The sequence below is a fragment of the Scyliorhinus canicula genome, chromosome 8 (genome assembly GCF_902713615.1).
Source record: "Scyliorhinus canicula chromosome 8, sScyCan1.1, whole genome shotgun sequence".
Lineage (NCBI taxonomy): Eukaryota > Metazoa > Chordata > Chondrichthyes > Carcharhiniformes > Scyliorhinidae > Scyliorhinus > Scyliorhinus canicula.
Window position 1 is genome coordinate 103,547,675 of NC_052153.1, and position 17,563 is coordinate 103,565,237.

Here is a 17,563-nt window from a genome sequence, read left to right on the forward strand (position 1 = left end):
TATTGTTGAATATCAGGATGGAGGAGAGGAGAAAGGTTTCATGGTGGTGCAGAAAAAATTTAGGGATATGTTGATAGCACCCTATCGTACTGGATGAGATTCAGTCAGGTCAAGCATTGGATAGCTGAACCACATGCACCAATATGCCCAAGTCTGTGTCCTTGAACTTGAGAGTTACCTGACAAAATTTCTGTGGCAAGTATGAATCATGAATGATTCCAGTCAGGGGGTGTTCATGGGCCTTAATACGGAATAACAGAGGTGATTGCAGGATGCACTGACAGCACCAATAATGCTTTCATCTCACTATTGCTGTTGTTTGTTATTTATGGGACACATAACTAACGACGCATGTATGTGCGCACAGGGTAAAATCAAGTAGTTCACCATCAGTCAGAGATCAAATCTCGGTTTGTCCTGGCCTATGTAGTCTAATCCCATATTATGGAGCACATTTCCAGGAAAACTCTTCACTGTATACTACTATCATTGTCACAAAGAATATGATTACCAAATAAATAGAATACTGGAGAATTTCTTAGTATGGAGCCTTCAATACTTACAAAGCTGACTCTCCTCTTTATCCTCTCCAGTTCCTCCTTCAATTCTTCCACTTTCCTACACCTCTGAACATGTGCCATTTTCTGCAGTACAGCCCATGCTGGTTCATCTACTCTGTGTAAGAATTCAACCTCCTTCACGGATTTCTCCATAGTGACTAGTGATATGGCAGAGGGAGTAACGTGCTTTGAGCAACTTCCCTGTTTTTAAACAAATTAAGTCAATTATCTTAATTGAATGAAAAGGCAAATACACATGTATTTTAGTTACATTCAGTTGATCAAAAATGTCAGGGAAGCCAACAGACACAGAATCACATCAGCATCTTTCTTTTAATAGCAAGGGTTAAGTACTGACCTTGTTTCAATTTTACAAAAAGCTGGTTGGTTCCTATCGGGTTGCACACTTGGCTAAGAAGGTCAGTGCTAAAAGCATCACCTCAGGACCAGTGCTCAATGTGAAAAGAGGTTTAATGACCTCACAGAAGGAATAAATATTAGTGCACTTTGACATCTCTCTTCAATATCCCACAATGCCACTCTTGACTTCTCCTCCACCACTTTAAACTGCTACCTCTCCATCATATACTTCAATATACAATCACAAGTCAAAACTACAACACCTCTCCTGCTCTTGGAATAACACCAACCAGTGTACTTGTGGAAAATGTCCTTGTACCTGCATATAATCTGAATGAAGAACCATTGTTGGAGAGATTTTGGAATTGATTAATTAAGAATGGAACTAAGGAGTGAATTTCTCTCAAGCTGGGCATTGGGGGAGGATGATATGGATAATCGTGTCAAAGGCTGAGTCAAAAAATATGGGGGGGGGGGGGGCTGTGCACCACAAGGACAAATAATGGCGCTAGTAAATTTGGGGATATTTCTCTGCTGGAACTTTGGCAGAAACCTGGCTGTAAAGATTCAAATGTGGAGCTGCGGTAAGGAGGTTATATATATTGAATCTGACAGATAATTGTATTTTCTCAAACGCAAACATTTTATGCATCTCATTTGAATCGAAAACATCATAAAGAAGTCACAATTTTAAGTCACCAGATCTAAAATCTCTCCAACTGTATTGACTAACAAAAGTAGGCATCCAGCAAATAAATAATTCTCTAAGTATTCCAGCCAAATAATCCAATTCCTTGTGACTCAATGTTTGTCATGCTGTCACACTATAAAGAAATGAATTGAAGCCAGTGTTCATACCTAAATATTGTGTCATTAAATGCCAGTCTTAGTGGCAGCACCTTTATCTCTGATCAAAGGTTAATGTGTACAAGCCTCATTTCAAAGTCTTGAACACTTCATCTAGGCTGCCACTTCAGCAAAGTATGAAGGACTGCAGGAGGCAATATCCTCCATTTGTGATGTTAAACTGAGGTCTGATGTGCCCTCTTGAATGAAGGTAAAAGAAAAACATGCGTCTATATGATGGCATTAAACAGGAAATTAGAGACGCATGCGATAAAGGAATATTTAAGGGCGGCACAGAGGTTATCACTGTTGCCTCACAGCGCCAGGGACCCAGGTTCACTGTCTGCAGTTTGCACTATCTGGCCGCGTCTTTGTGGGTTTCCTCTGGGTGCTCAGATTTCCTCCCACAGTCCAAAGATGTGCAGGTTAGGTAGAGTGGCCATGCTAAATTGCCCCTTCGTGTTCAAAGATGGGCAGGTTAGATGGAGTTACAGGGTTAAGGCGACGGAGTGGGCCTAGGTAGAGTGCTCTTTCGGAGGGTCGATACAGACTCAATGGGTTGATGGCCTCCTCTCCACCGTAGGGATTCTATGTGCTGATCTTCTAACTTATTGAAACCTATAAAATTCTAACAGGACTAAACAGGGTAGATGCAGGAAGGATGTTCTTGATGGCACGGGAGTCCAGAATCACGGGTCACAGTCTAAGGTCATGGGTAAACTATTTAGCACTGAGATGAGTAGAAATTTCTTCACCCAGAGAATGAGTCCATGGAATTTGTTTCCACAGAAAGCAGTTGAGGCAAAATATTGCATATTTTTGAGAAGGAGTTAGATATAGCTCTTGGGGCTAAAGGGATCAGAGGATAGGGGGGGGGGGGGGGGGGGGGCGGGTTGGCGGGAACACGTTACTGAATTGGACAATCATCCATGATCATAATGAATGGCGGAGCAGGCTCAATGGGCCAAATGGCCTATTCCTGCTCCTATTTTCCATGTTTCTATACAGGGCTGTAACTTCCTGTTGTAACCTACATGAGACCCACAGAGCCGGGCTGATTAGGCTCCCATAAGTCTCGTGGAGTAAGAGCAGAGTCCCCTCATCAGTGGGAAACCAGAATATATAAACCCAGCCCGAGTGTGAGCCAGAAGTGGGTAGTCCCTTCTGGGACCTGGGACCTTTCTTGATAAATAAGGGGATCAGGATTTATGGGAAGCAGGCAGGAGAATGGAGATGAGAAACATATCAGCCATGATTGAATATCACAGCAGACTTGATGAGCTGAATGACCTAATTCTGCTCCTATGTCTTATCTTATGTGTATATAGTATTTTCGCACCTCTGTAAATAAACCCTGGGGCCTCACGGTAGCATGGTGGTTAGCATCAATGCTTCACAGCTCCAGGGTCCCAGGTTCGATTCCCGGCTGGGTCACTGTCTGTGTGGAGTCTGCACGTCCTCCCCGTGTGTGCGTGGGTTTCCTCCGGGTGCTCCGGTTTCCTCCCACAGTCCAAAGATGTGCGGGTTAGGTGGATTGGCCATGCTAAATTGCCCGTAGTGTAAGGTTAATGGGGGGATTGTTGGGTTACGGGTATACGGGTTACGTGGGTTTAAGTGGGGTGATCATTGTTCGGCACAACATCGAGGGCCGAAGGGCCTGTTCTGTGCTGTACTGTTCTATAAGAAACCCATTTTGTTCCCTACGCTTCCCGTGTGGCTGCTTCTGTGAATTCAACACTGGCGATGACAAATCAGTGGAGTTGCAGATGGCGCCATTTTCGCTATACCCAGCCACCTCTCCGTAGACCTCTGGAGGTCGGTTCACCTGCCGTTTGACGCCACACTGTGTGAAGCTGGACACATTTGCAGGTATTGAAGATTGATTACAATATATCGAGTGGATGCGCTATTTTTTGCGGCCCAATGTCATTATCGGAGATGAGCATCTGACCATGATCCCCTTGACGGCCTGTGGGGCACCCGCCTTTAATGTAATTAAGAGCCTAACATACCCCACGGGCCCAGATTCAAAGCCGTTCAGGGACCTGGTAGCACTTGTGGCAGATCATACCAACCCAAAGCCATCAGTCACCGTCAAATGCTACCACAATAAGGCCGCGAGGACCCCTTGGGAGCCCAGAATGGAATTCTTGGCATGTGGAAGGATTTGCAGAATTCTACGAATATAAAGCCATCCTCTCTGAGGTGTTGCGGGATAGATTGGTCTGTGGCATGTGTAACATGGCGAGTCGGTTGACGTTGCTTGCCAAGCCTCAGCTGGACCTCAAGTGGACCATGGAAATTGCCCTGTCACGGGAAAGTGCAGAACAGGGCACAAAGGATTTCTATCCCTTGTAATTTCTAAGTTTAGGGCAGCCCCTCGACCAGGTTCTCTGCCCTGGGCAGCAGCCCGCTAGTGGCCTAGGACCACTGCGACTGTGCGGGACCCCTTCCCCGATCAGAGTGAGGAACGAACACCTCGGGTGTTGTGGGACGTGCGGTTGGAGAGACCGCAGGGAGCTGTGACTGTGGGAAAGTCTGACTGTCTGCTGCTCCACTAGGACAAGCTACCCACTCCGGTCATGCACCATTTTTGTGGAAGAACCCATGGAGGATTGTCGGCAGTTGAACTGCGTTTAATCATCCAAAGTTACCCCCATTAAGGTCACGGTTCGAGTCAATGGGCACCCATTACTAATGGAGTTGGGCACAGGTGCCGCCATCTCACCTGTTGGTAGGTCCACTTATGAGAAGTCCCGTGTGCAGCTCCTGTCATTATGGGACATCGAGACTCAGTTGGCCATGCACACCAGAGAATGCTGGCCAAAGCAGGGACCACAGTGACCCCGGTGGTCTACAGGCATTAGTCTGCTTGTTTGCCCCTGATCGTGGTGAAAGGTGATGGTTCCTGCTTTCTCGGCCACGACTGATTACAATGCCTCCACATTGATTGGCAGAAGCTTTTCCAATTGGGCTTGGAGGGGCTCAACATGTCAAAGTACCACGAGGTTAGGGTCAGGTTAGACCAGGCTGGGGTCGATGCGCAGTGTTATGGCAAAGATCCACGTGGAACGTAAGGCGCATCCCTTTGATGATTTCATACCACATCAGCCCGTACAGCTAACAGCAGAAATGTGGTGAAAAGGGAGAATGGGGTAGGATGGTAGCACAGTGGGTAGCACTGTTGCTTCACAGCTCCAGGGTCCCAGGTTAGACTCTCGGCTTGGCTCACTGTCTGTGTGGAGTCTGCACGTTCTCCCCGTGTCTGCGTGGGTTTCCTCCGGGTGCTCTGGTTTCCTCCCACAAGTCCCGAAAGACATTCTGCCAGGTAATTTGGACATTCTGAATTCTCTCTTTGTGTACCCGAACAGGCGCCGGAATGTGGCGACAAGGGGCTTTTCACAGTAACTTAATTGCAGTGTTAATGTAAGCCTACTTGTGATAATAAAGATTATTATTTTTTTTATCTACCAACCTTTACAGCCTGTCTAAATCATAGAATTTTTTTTACAGTGCAGAAGGAGGCTTTTTGGCGCATCGAGTCTGCACCAGCCCTTACAAAGAGCACCCCACTGAAGCCCACGTATCTACCCTATCCCTGTAACCCAGTAACCCCCACTTAACATTTTTTGGACACAAGGGCAATTTAGCATGGCCAATCCACCTAACTCGCACATCTTTGGACTGTGGGAGGAAACGGAACACCGGGAGGAAGCCCACGCAGACATGGGGAGAACATGCAGACTCTGCACAGTGACCCGCACGGGAATCAAACCTGGGACCCTGGAGCGGTGAAGCAACTGCGCTATCCACTATGCTACCGTGCTGTATAACTTTCCTCTGCTCAAATACCTATTCTACCTGTAATATTAAAGGTAATATTGTTACTTATGTATAATACCTAACGCATAACAATTAGGAGGATCAACTTTTATGACGAAGTGCTTGTAAAGAAAATGACCAATACTCACCATGATATAAAGCACATCAAAATTACCATTACGGTGTTTGTGCAGGACATTGTAATAAATAGTACACTGGCAGCCTTTCTCCAAGTTTTGCTTGCCAAAGCTATATTAATTAAAACTGCAGCTTCAATGCCAGCTGAATGATGATTACGATGGCTTGGAAAATGTATTTTGGTGCGTATTCAATGGTTCTATCCTCAGTCCAAAAGGAATGCATTTTACACGCAGCTGCACCAGCCTCTGGTTTTGGTTATACATGCACGAATAATATTGTTCATATCGCAGGAAAAAATTTACATATACCACACAGAGCGCCCGGTTGACATCTACAGCATGTTGCTTAAAATTGTTCAACAATTCACTTAAACTAAACTACAAAAGGGTTGCATTGGTCCAGAGCATGTATTTCTCTGACTTTTAAAGCGAGTCACTCGACACATCGCGAAATGAACTCTGCACATTGTGAACGTTTATTTTACTCTGTTCAAGATGTTGCAACAATTCTACTCTTAAATCTAGTTAATAAGCTATTCTTCAAATAATGGGTCGAAGTTGAAGCAATCGTTCATCTAGGCGCCACGATTTACTGTTATTTGCGACATATGTGAAATATCTCACAAGTCAAGTCTGTGCACTCACCGCGCGACTCACCAGGCCCACTTCAGTGACTTGCTGGCCGCCCCGTGACCCGCGCGCGTTGCTCAGTGACCAGATGCAGAATGAAGTCGATGCTGCCGTGCCCTGCCCTGCCCGGGGTGAGGTTACTTCCTTGCTGCTGTGGTTTCAATCAGAATGCGAGGAAAAATGTTTCCATCATTGTTTTTGGTAGGGCTCTGCGGTTCCTAACATGTTTCTGTGTCAAAAACAAATTTCTCACCCTCTTGGTTCTTTTGGTGCGTGTCATAAATCTCTACTATTTTGTTACCAACTCAACAACTTATATTTCTAACTTGGTATCAGGTTTCCCTCTGTAGTCTTCCACTCGTGAATTTTCACAGGAGGTGTCCAATGAGTGTAGGCGATTGTCTCATTCATTGAAAAGTACAACAGATTTTCCTTAAACGAGTCATTCGAGGGCATGGAGATTAAGATGTGTAGGAGATTCAGCCCTATTTTTTTATGGTGCGGTGGGGTGGAGGAGTTTGCAAAGGAAGCATATTGGGGTGAATACAACTTGTTATGAATGCTTTCATTTGGTCATATAGAAACATAGAAAATAGAAGCAGGAGAAGGCCATTCGAGCCTGCTCCGCCATTCATTATGATCTTGGCTGATCATCAAGTTCAAAACCCTGATCCCGCCTTCCCCCCCACCCATATCCCTTGAGCCCACATTACACAACGGTTTGGCCTCAACCACTTTCTGTGGTAGAGAATTGTGGTAGGGGCTTTTCACAGTAACTTCATTGCAGTGTTAATGTAAGCCTACTTGCGACAATAATGAATGTGTGGTCAGCACGGTAGCACAGTGGATAGCATTGTTGCTTCATAGCTCCAGGGTTCCAGGTTCGATTCCTGGCTTGGGTCACTGTGTGGAGTCTGCACGTTCTCCCCATGTCTCCCAGTTCTGGACAGGCACCGGAATGTGTTACTGTTTTCACAATCAGGGTTCTGGGACTCCTTGCAAGCGCCAATGGATATGCTGGAGTGTCGCCTGGAGGTGATGTGGATCCTTAGGGAGTTTGGGGATTTCTCCGGGTACAAGCTCAATATGGGAAAGAGCGAGCTGTTCGTAGTGCACCCAGGGGACCAGGAGAGGGGGACTGGTGAGCTCCTATTAAAAAAGGCAGAGAGGAGTTTTCAGTACCTGGGGTTACAGGTGGCTAGGAGCTGGGAGGCCATACATAAGCTTAACTTCACGAGGCTGGTGGAGCAGATGGAGGAGGAGTTTAAGAGGTGGGACGTGCTGCCATTCTCCCTGGCGGGCAGGGTGCAGTCCAGTCAAAATGACGGTGCTCCTGAGGTTTTTGTTCTTGTTCCAATGCCTCCCTATCCCGATCCCTAAGGCCTTTTTCAGACAGGTCAATAGGAGGGTTGTGGGGTTTGTGTGGGCGCAGAGGAATCCAAGGGTGAGAAGGGTGTTCCTGGAGCGGAGTAGGGATGGGGGGGGGGGGGGGGGGTTGGCACTGCCTAACCTCTGTGGGTATTATTGGGCCGCCTACGTGGCGATGATACGAAAGTGGGTGATGGAGGGGGCGGCATGGAAGAGGTTGGAGATGGTGTCCTGTGTGGGCACGAGCCTTGAGGCGCTGGTGACGGCGCCGCTGCCGTTTCCTCCAACGAGGTATACCACGAGCCCGGTGGTGGCAGCCACCCTCAAAATTTGGGGGCAATGGAGGTGGCACGGGGGGAGGTGGGGGCTTCGGTGTGGTCCCCGATACGGGGGAACCACAAGTTTGTCCCGGGGAGAATGGACGGAGGGTTTCTGAGTTGGCACAGGGCAGGTATTAGAAGGATGGGGGACCTGTTTGTGGATGGGAAGTTCGCGAGCCTGGGCGAGCTGGAGGGGAGGTTCGGCCTCCCCCTGGGGAACACCTTCAGATATATGCAGGTAAGGGCGTTTGTTAGGTAGCAGGTGGTGGAGTTCCCACTGTTGCCGCCACGAGGGGTTCAGGACAGGGTGCTTTTGGGGACATGGGTGTGGGGGGTGGGGTGGGGTGGGGGGGTGCATGGAGGGGGTGGTGTTGGGGGGGGGTGGGGTGGAGTGGGGGGGTGCATGGAGGGGGTGGTGTTGGGGGGAGGGGGTGGGTGGGAAATGGAGGGGTGGGTGGGTGGGGATGGGGGATGTGGGGGGGGAGGGAGGGAGGTGGGGGAGGGGGTGGAGAGGGAGGGGAGTAGGTGGGGGGAGAGTGAGGGGAGGGGTGGGGGGAGAGAGGGAGTGGAGGGGAGAGTGGGGGAGGGGGGTGAGTGGGGGGGAGGGGTGGTGGTGGGGGGAGGGAGTGGGGGGGTTTGGGGTGGGTGGGGGGCTGGTGAGGGTTTGTTTGTTTTTCTTGATTGGGCGTGTATATTTGCCTTCAAGTTAATTATTTCTGTTAATTTATTATTTGTGTATACGGGGGGGGGGGGGTGGCGTTGTTCTTATTTCTTTGTGTTTTTGTTGGTGACAATTTTTGAAAACTTGAATAAAAAAAATTTTTTTTTTTAAATGCTAGAGTGTCGCTGACATCTTCATCGCAATGTCCCAGCCGCTCCCTAATGTTTCCTCTGTTCCAGAGGCTCAGCATCAGGCTGGGACCCTGCTGGGTCCTGGGATGCAGCAGACCTCCAACTGCTGTCTGTTGTTTCCTACCTGCATCTGATATAGATCACCAGATTGTGCCCCAAAAGCCTGGCCACTAATATGTCCCACCGAGGTGCATGTATCTGCGCTGATGGAGGGCGGGGATGACAGCTGTGGCGTGGCTAGTACAGTGACATTCTCAGAGATCTCCTCCAAGATGGTCTCCTGCGAGGCTGGAGAGGGGGCCAGCTGGGATGGGCCAGCACCGTCGGCTGGAGGACCTGCGGGAGAATGGACATGTGGTCAGTGGGAGGGATGGGTCAGCCAGTAAGCCAATAAGATCTCATGTTTGAAAGTCTAAATAAATGACATCCACCAGCTCTCCGTGGTCAACTCTACTAGTTACACCTTCAAAGAATTCAGTTAGATTTGTCAAGCATGATTTTCCTTTCATAAATCCATGCTGACCTTGTCTGATTACATCACTGCTTGCCAAATGCTGTGCTATGAAATCCTTGTTAATGGACTCCAGCAACTTACCTACTACTGATGTTTGTCAGTCGTCTAACATTCAGTGTTGTCTCTCCACCTCCCTTTTTGAATAGTAAGGTTACATTTGCTACCCTCCAATCTGTAGGAACCATTCCAGCATTCAAAGAATTTTAGAAAATGAACACCAATGGATCTACTATTTCTAGGGCTACTTCCTTAAGTACTCTGGGATGAAGATTATCAGGTCCAGATATTTGTCCACCTTCAATCCCATTAATTTCCCCAAAACCATTTCTTTACTCATACTAATTTCCTTCAGCTCCTCACTAAAACCTGTGTTTCTCAGAATGTCAGGTACATTAATCATGTCTTCCTTTGTGAAGACAGAAGCAAAGTACAAATTTAGTTCCTCAGCCATTTCTTTATTCCTGTTATGAATCCCTCCCCCCCCCCCCCCTCATTTCTGTCTGTAAGTGACCTATTATGTTTTTTTTATAAAACATTTTATTTGTGATTTTATAACAGTAACAGTAAACCATATACAAGCAACTATAAACATAATGCAACGATCCTCTACCTCCCTCACAGGTCCCACCTTCCTAAAACAGTAATCTAGACTAACCACCCCCCCACCCTTCTGCTGACAGTCACTTTTCTCTAAAAAAGTTGACAAACAGCTGCCACCTCCGGACGAACTCCAGCATTGACCCTCTCAGGGCGAACTAGATTTTCTCAAGACATGTCATTGACCCAGATCTCTGATTTCGGGGGCTCCGAGTCCCTCTATGCTAACAGTATCTGTCTCCAGGCAACCAGGGAGACAAAGGCCAAGACGTCGGCCTCTCTCGCCCCCTGGACTCCCGGATCCTCCGACACTCCAAAAATTGCGAATTCTGGACTCGATGCCACCCTCGTTTTTAACATCATGGACATGACGTCTGCAAAACCCTGCCAGAATCCCCTAAGCTTCGAACATGCACAAAACATGTGGATGATTCGCTGGCCCTCCCGCGCACCTTGCACACCTGTCTTCTATCCCAAAAAACTTGCTCATCTGGGCCACCGTCATGTGTGCCCGGTGAACAACCTTAAATTGTATCGGGCTGAGCATGGCGCATGATGTGGACGTGTTGACCCTGCTTAACGCATCCGCCCAGAGACCTGCCTCTATCTCGCCCCCTAACTCCTCCTCCCATTTGTGCTTTAGCTCCTCTGTTTGCGTTTCCTCTGACTCCACCCAATTGATCGACTCCTTGATCGGGTCCAGATATTCCTTTTTTTGCTTGGCAAAGCCCTCCCGAATAAACTCCACCAGCTGGTCTGGTGTCCACTGGGCCGCCGAGCCAGTACTCTGCAGATCCGCTGTGCTTTCCTTTGCTGCAGAATCTGCACGTGTCTGCTCAACTCGGTTCTTCCTTCCCTTACGTCCACTTCTGTATCATGTCTCCATATACTGTGTGGGATTCCTCCTCACAGTCTCATCCACCACCGGCCCCTCAACAAAATTCCGAAAAAAGTCAGGGGAAAAAGGTCCAAAAAGTCTGTCACGAGTGGGAGCCACCAAATGTGCGAACTACTCCCTCTGGCCTTCACCAGAAGTCCCTATATTATGTCTTATTAACATTTTTCTCTTTATATACCTATAGAAACTTTTACAGTCAGTTTTAACGTTCCCCACTAGTTTACTTTCAAATTGTATTTTCCCCTTCTTAATCAACCCCTTGGTCTGCCTTTTGGGCTTAAAGTGCTGCTTAGAAATATTTAATAATTTTATTCACCCTTCCCACCAAACTAGAAATGTTGTACCTGTTGTGTTATGTACTCTGGGATAACACAGGCTGCACCTCGATGCAGCTTTGACTAAAAGATACTCCAGACTTTGAAGTAAGTTCAATGTGATTTCTTGAACCATTAGCACAATTCTCTATGTGTTCGAGTCTCCTGCTAATCTTGCTAGAGTAACTCAGTGTAACTAACCAGTCTGCTCTAAGCCACGTGGTGCGTGTGATGCTTCTGATCTGCCCCGTCCTACTCTCTAAGTGTCACCTGTGGAAAGAGACAGAGCATGTGTTCCCTGTCCTTATATATGGGTTGTGTGATGCCCCCTTGTGGTAGTGTCACCTCTGGGTGTCTTGACTGCCCATTGGTTGTGTCCTATTCTATGTGTTCATTAGCTGTATGTCATGACGTCTCTGGTCCTCCCTCTAGTGTTTACTACGACGTAGTGTATTTACATTAACCCCTTATGTATTTACAGTGATGCATATCACAACAGTACCTACGCAGCCCCCCAAATCCCGAGCAACCTGCACCCCCAGGTATCTAAAGTGAGTCCCTGTCCTACGGAATTGCAGCCCCCCCACCACAGGCCCCACCCAGGGCCGAGATGCCACAAAATATTCACTGTTGCCTAGATTTAATTTTTACCCCGAGAAGGACCCAAACATCCGAAGCAGCTCCCGCATTCCCCCTATTGACACACTCGGTTCCGACACGTATAATAACAAGTCATCGGCATATAACAACACCCAATGCTCTATCCCACCCCGCACTATCCCTTTCCATACTCCCAAACTTCTTAATGCTAAGGCCAATGGCTCAACTGCGAGTGCAAACAGGAAGAGGGACATAGGACATCCCTGCCTAGTCCCACGGTGGATAGGAAAGTATTCCGAGCTGATGTTATTTGTGCAGACACTCGCCCTTGGCTCCTTACATAGTAGTTTTACCCCATGGTTTTATAGTAGTTCAATCTCAAACCGCTCCAGAACTGCCATCAAGTATCCACATTCGACCCTGTCAAATGCTTTCTCCGTGTGGTAGTCACCACTGTTGTATATATATCGCATATCAGGTATATTACGGTAAGGCTCCTGTACTACAGGTATGGGGGTGGATCCCTGCCTGCTGGCTCTGCCCAGTAGGCAGAGTATAAATGTGTGTGCTCACTGAGCTGCAGCCATTTCAGCAGCAGCTGCAGGACGCTATACATCTCTGCGTAACAAATCCTCGATTACACTCTACTCTCGTCTCGTCGTAATTGATAGTGCATCAAATTATTACACAGAGATTTTACAACGATGGATCTCCACATTAAGTCCAATCGCCTGCAGCTGCACCCTCAAGCAGACAATGCCAAGTCGGCCTTCGCACATTGGCTAGTCTGCTTCGAGGCATACATTGGATCTGCGACAGAACCACCCTCAGAAGCACAGAAGGTCCAGATCCTGTATACGCGGCTGAGCTCCGATATCTTTCCCCTCATCCGGGACGCGCCTACCTATGCTGAGGCCATGGCGCTACTGTTTGAAAAGAGCTGCCTCCCTCTCACAAACCCCGCCTGATCTTCACTTTCGGGAGGCACTGCTCTAGCCTATCTGCCAGGACCCTCGGCAATATCTTGCCGTCCACGTTTAAAAGTGATATGGGCCTATACGACCCACACTCCATCGGATCCTTATCTTTCTTAAGTAACAGGGAAATCAATGCCTGCCCCAAAGTTGTGGTAACACCCCCTTCCCTATCGCCTTCAGAAACATCCCCACCACCAGCGGTACCAGAAACCCATCCGGCCCTGTCACCTTCCCCGACTGCATCCTCCCAATCGCATCTTTTATCTCCTGCTCCACTATCGCCCCTTCTAATGTAGCCCTGTTCCCCTCCTCTAACCTCGGGTACTTCAGCCCATCTAGAAATACCTGCATCTCCCGGCCTCCCCCAGGAGGCTCTGATCTGTCCAACCCCTCATCGACTTCCTTAAAGACCTTGTTAATCTGATCTGCAGCTACCATCAACTTCCCTGCCCTGTCCCGCATCTGGACAATTTCCCTTGCCGCAGCCTCCCTCCGGAGCCAACATATGACCCGCCTTCTCTCCATGTTCGTAAACTGCACCCCTTGCTCGCCTCAATTGGCGTACCGCCTTCCTGGTAGAAAGTCGGTCAAAGCTCGCCTGGAGTTCCTTCCTCTTTTCCAATTTTGCTGGGTCACCATCTTCTGCAAACCTGTCTACTCCAGCATTTCATCTATTACCCACTGACGCTCCAACCTCCTCTTTGTCTAGACTAGCCTTGAACGAGATTATCTCATCCCTCACCACCGCCTTTAAAGCCTCCCAAACAACTGCATTCGACACCTCACCTGTGCAGTTAAAACCTACATGTTCCTCGATTACTTTTTCAATTTTATCACAGAACCCTCGGTCCCCCAACAGTCCCACATCTAACTTCCACCCTAGTCTCTGCACCACCCACTTTTCCAGTATAATATCCACCCAATGCGGAGCATGATCTGATATTGCAATTGCCGAGTACTCTGACCCTTGAACCCCAGCTAACAGTGCCTTTCTAACCATGAAAAAGTTGATCCGCGTGTGGACCGCTGAGAAAAATGAGTAGTCCCGCTCCCTCGGATGCAGAAACCTCCAAGGTTCCACCCGTCCCAATTCCACCATTAGCCCAGCCAGCACCTTCGCCCCCCCCCCCCCCCCCCCCCCCCCAACCCCGACGGGACCAGAGAGTGCAGCCGTGACCTGTCCAATCTTGGTTCCTACGCCAAGTTCCGGTCCCCCCCCTCCCACTATCAGCTTGTGCGTGTCCAAGTCGGGGATGGCCCTACACACCTTCTTCACGAATCCCACATCGTCCCAGTTGGGACCATATACACTTACCAGCACCACTAATCTCCCCTCCAGCGCCCCTGTCACAATCACATACCTACCCCCCTGATCTGCAGCCACCTTCTCCATCTGGAACCATACCCTTTGCTGACCATTACCGCTACCCCTCTAGCCCTTCCATCAAATCCAGAGTAAAACACCTGACTAACTCAGCACCTTTTAAGTTTCACTTGATCCTTCACGTCCAGGTGAGTCTCCTGCAGCATTGCTGCCTCGGCCTTCAAACTTTTAAGATGCGCAAGGACCCTTGAGCTCCTGACTGGGCCTTGCAACTCCTCACATTCCCTGTGACTATCCTAACTGGGGTCTCTCACACCTCCCCCCCCCCCCCCCTTTCTTATCCACCATCATCATACCACCGGGCCCTGTCCCATGAGGCTGACCTGTCCCTATCCATTATTAACAACAAACCCACTCCGTCCTCCCAGAAACCCCCTGCACTTCCCCTCGAAAAAATCTCATCCAGTATCAATCCCCTCCCCCACCCCACCCCCACTTGCTTGCCTCGTAGGCCCATTGAAACCTGCTAACCAGGCTCCAATGTCCGCAGCCCTCCTCTCAACTCAGCTCTTTCATGAGCCGACTTTAGTTAGCTAGCGCGGGTGGCCCCTCAACTCCGCAAAGGCATACTGACCCCTCCCACCCAGTCCCAGAAGAAAAAGAAAACAATCTAACCCATACAATTCAAGGAAAGACCTGGTCAAATATACATGGAGTTTGAAAGGATCAAATAGAGTAACTTTGATAGGTGGATAAAGGCTTTGAAAATAGACCAAATGTATGAAGCTCTCAGAGAAATTATACTTTTGAAGGAGTTTAAAAATTCAATTCCTGATGTACTGAGAACTCACGTGGAAGAGCAGAGGGTTAAAACTGCGAGGTTAGCAGCAGAAATAGCAGATGATTCTGAATTAGTTCAGAAATCAATGCTTGCTTTACGCCATCAGATTCAGCCTGTGAGGGATAGAAACTGGGGAAAAGAGAAATACTCAAGTGGTAGAGGTAAAGGAGATCTGATGGGAGATAATGAGAGTGTACCTCAGGTTAAAAAAGAAATCCAGGAGGGTGGAAGAGAAATAAAAAGATTCAAATGTATTCACTGTAATAAACTAGGCCATGTAAAGTCACAGGGCGCGATTCTCCGCTCCCCACGCCGGGTGGGAGAATCACGGGAGGGCCCCCCGACTAATTTCACGACCCCCTGGCGCCCCCCGCGATTCTCACACTCCCCACTCGGAAGAATCGCCGCTCGCCGTTTTTCACGGCGACCGGCGATTCTCCGACCTGGATGGGCCGAGCCGTTCGTGACCGTTTCACGACGGCGGCAACCACACCTGGTCGCTGCCGTCATGAAATCACCGTGAGATGCCCGATTTGGGGCTTGTAGGGGGCCTGGTGGGGAATGTGCACCACGACTGTGCTCGGGAGGGGACAGGCCCGCGATCGGTGCCCACTGATCGTCGGACCGGCGTCTCAATCGGACGCACTATTTCCCCTCCGCCACCCCGCAAGATCAAGCCGCCACATCTTGTGGGGAGGCTGAGGGGAAAGACGGCCACCGTGCATGCGCAGGTTCGAGCCGTCTGCCGTTGTGACGTCAGCCGCCCATGCGTGGGTTGGAGCCGGCCAACCTGCGCATGCGCGGCTGACGTCACATAGGCGCCGCTGTCACGTCACTCTCGGCACGCCGCTCGGCGGCCGAGAGTTACGGAGCACCGCTCCTAGCCCCGCCGGGAGGGGAGAATAGGGGGCGAGGAGCGGTCTCCGAGGCCATCGTGAAACTCGGCCGAGTTCACGACGGCCCTCCCTATTTTTCCCTGGAGCGGAGAATTCCGCCCACAGTGTTGGTAGTTGAAGAAAAGAACTGGGAAGGCTGATGTGGTAACACCGGATATGACAGTGGGGTTTGTTAAAGTGGTAAAGGAAAGCCCAAGTGAAGCGAAGGAGGTGCAAATGATTGTACAGCCTGATCAAGAGGTGATTGATAAGAAGGTGCCAGATCTCTTTTAAAAAATTGCTTGTGTGAGGAAAGTTTACTCGTGTATCAGGAGGAGCAGGTAAAGAAGTCACAATCTAATGAGGTACGGGAGCTAATCAATCTTTAATTGTAAGGGATGAGGAGTTATGTAGTTTGGGAAGAATATTGCCAGAAAAGGTAGTAATATATGGAATTCAGGGTGAATTCAGGGAAAACAAGGTCGCAAAGTCACAGGTTAAGACAAGAGGAGAAATCAAAGAGTGAAGATAAAGTTGAAGTGCAATTATCAGAAACAAGTTTTTATCAGATGGTTGAAAAAGAACTAGAACAGGTGGAGGATGAGGCGGATATTTTTAGTTCAGGAAAATTGGCGGAGTTACAACAGAAAGATATAGGAATAAAACGGATGTATCAGAAAGCATACACGGAAGAGGAATCTGAGTGTATGCCAGAATGTTATTACCGTAAAAATTATGTCTTGATGAGAAAATGGAGACTTTTACATATGCAGGAGGATGAAAAGTGGGCAGAAGTTCATCAAGTGGTATTGTCGGTAGGGTATAGAAAGGAGGTGTTGCGAGTAGCACGAGGTACCAGTGGGAGGTCATTTGGGAGTAAGGAAAATGCAAGCTAAAATCCAAAATCATTTTTATTGACCTGGACTGCATAAAGATGTAGTTAAATTTTGTCGATCATGTCACACATGTCAAGTGATAGGGAAACTTCAAGCAGTGATAAAACCAGTGCCCTTAATACCCATTCCAGCATTTGAGGAACCTTTTACAAGTGTTCTTAATTGATTGCGTAGGACCGCTTCCTAAAACAAAAAGTGGGAATCAATTACTTTTGACTATAATGGATGTGTCTACTAAGGTTTCCAGAGGCAATTCCAGTATGTAATATTTCAGCTAAAAAGATTGTGGAGGAGTTACTTAAATTCTTCACTAGATATGGACTACCCACAGAATACAATCGGATCAAGGATCAAATTTTACCTCAAAGTTATTCAAAGAAGTTATGGATAGCTGAGGAATAAAACAATTTAAATAAACTGCATACCATCCAGAATCGCAGGGAGCGTTAGAAAGGTGGCATCAGACCTAAAAGACAATGTTGAGGGTTTATTGTCATGATTATTCAGAGGATTGGGATAAAGGAATTCCATTCATACTGTTTGCAATTCGGGATGCACCTAATGAATCAACTAAATTCAGTCCTTTTGAACTAATTTTTGGTCAGGAGGTAAGAGGACCACTGAAATTGATTGAGGAAACATTGGTGAGTGAGCAGTCGGAACTTACATTATTGGATTACGTGTCAAATTTTAGGGAACAATTAAATAGGGCAGGGGAATTAACTAGACAACATTTAAAAGTTGCACAAAATGTGATGAAACGGGTAGCAGACAAGAAAGCAAAAGTTCAGAGTTTTGCCAGTGGAGATAAAGTTCTCGTATTGTTACC

General features: G+C 48.1%; 1 protein-coding gene across 1 annotated transcript in view; it reads right to left on the reverse strand.

The window, feature by feature from the left end:
- Positions 1 to 6,438, reverse strand: part of LOC119970422 (golgin subfamily A member 4-like) — a 529,556-nt gene extending 523,118 nt beyond the window's left edge. The window contains exons 1-2 of the mRNA XM_038805016.1: positions 6,386 to 6,438; positions 564 to 761 (exon numbers count right to left, since the gene is read on the reverse strand). Coding sequence (XP_038660944.1) covers positions 564 to 713 — 150 coding nt within the window. The 5' untranslated portion in view covers positions 714 to 761; positions 6,386 to 6,438. The remainder of the gene's footprint in view (positions 1 to 563; positions 762 to 6,385) is intronic.
- Positions 6,439 to 17,563: the final 11,125 nt, after the last annotated feature.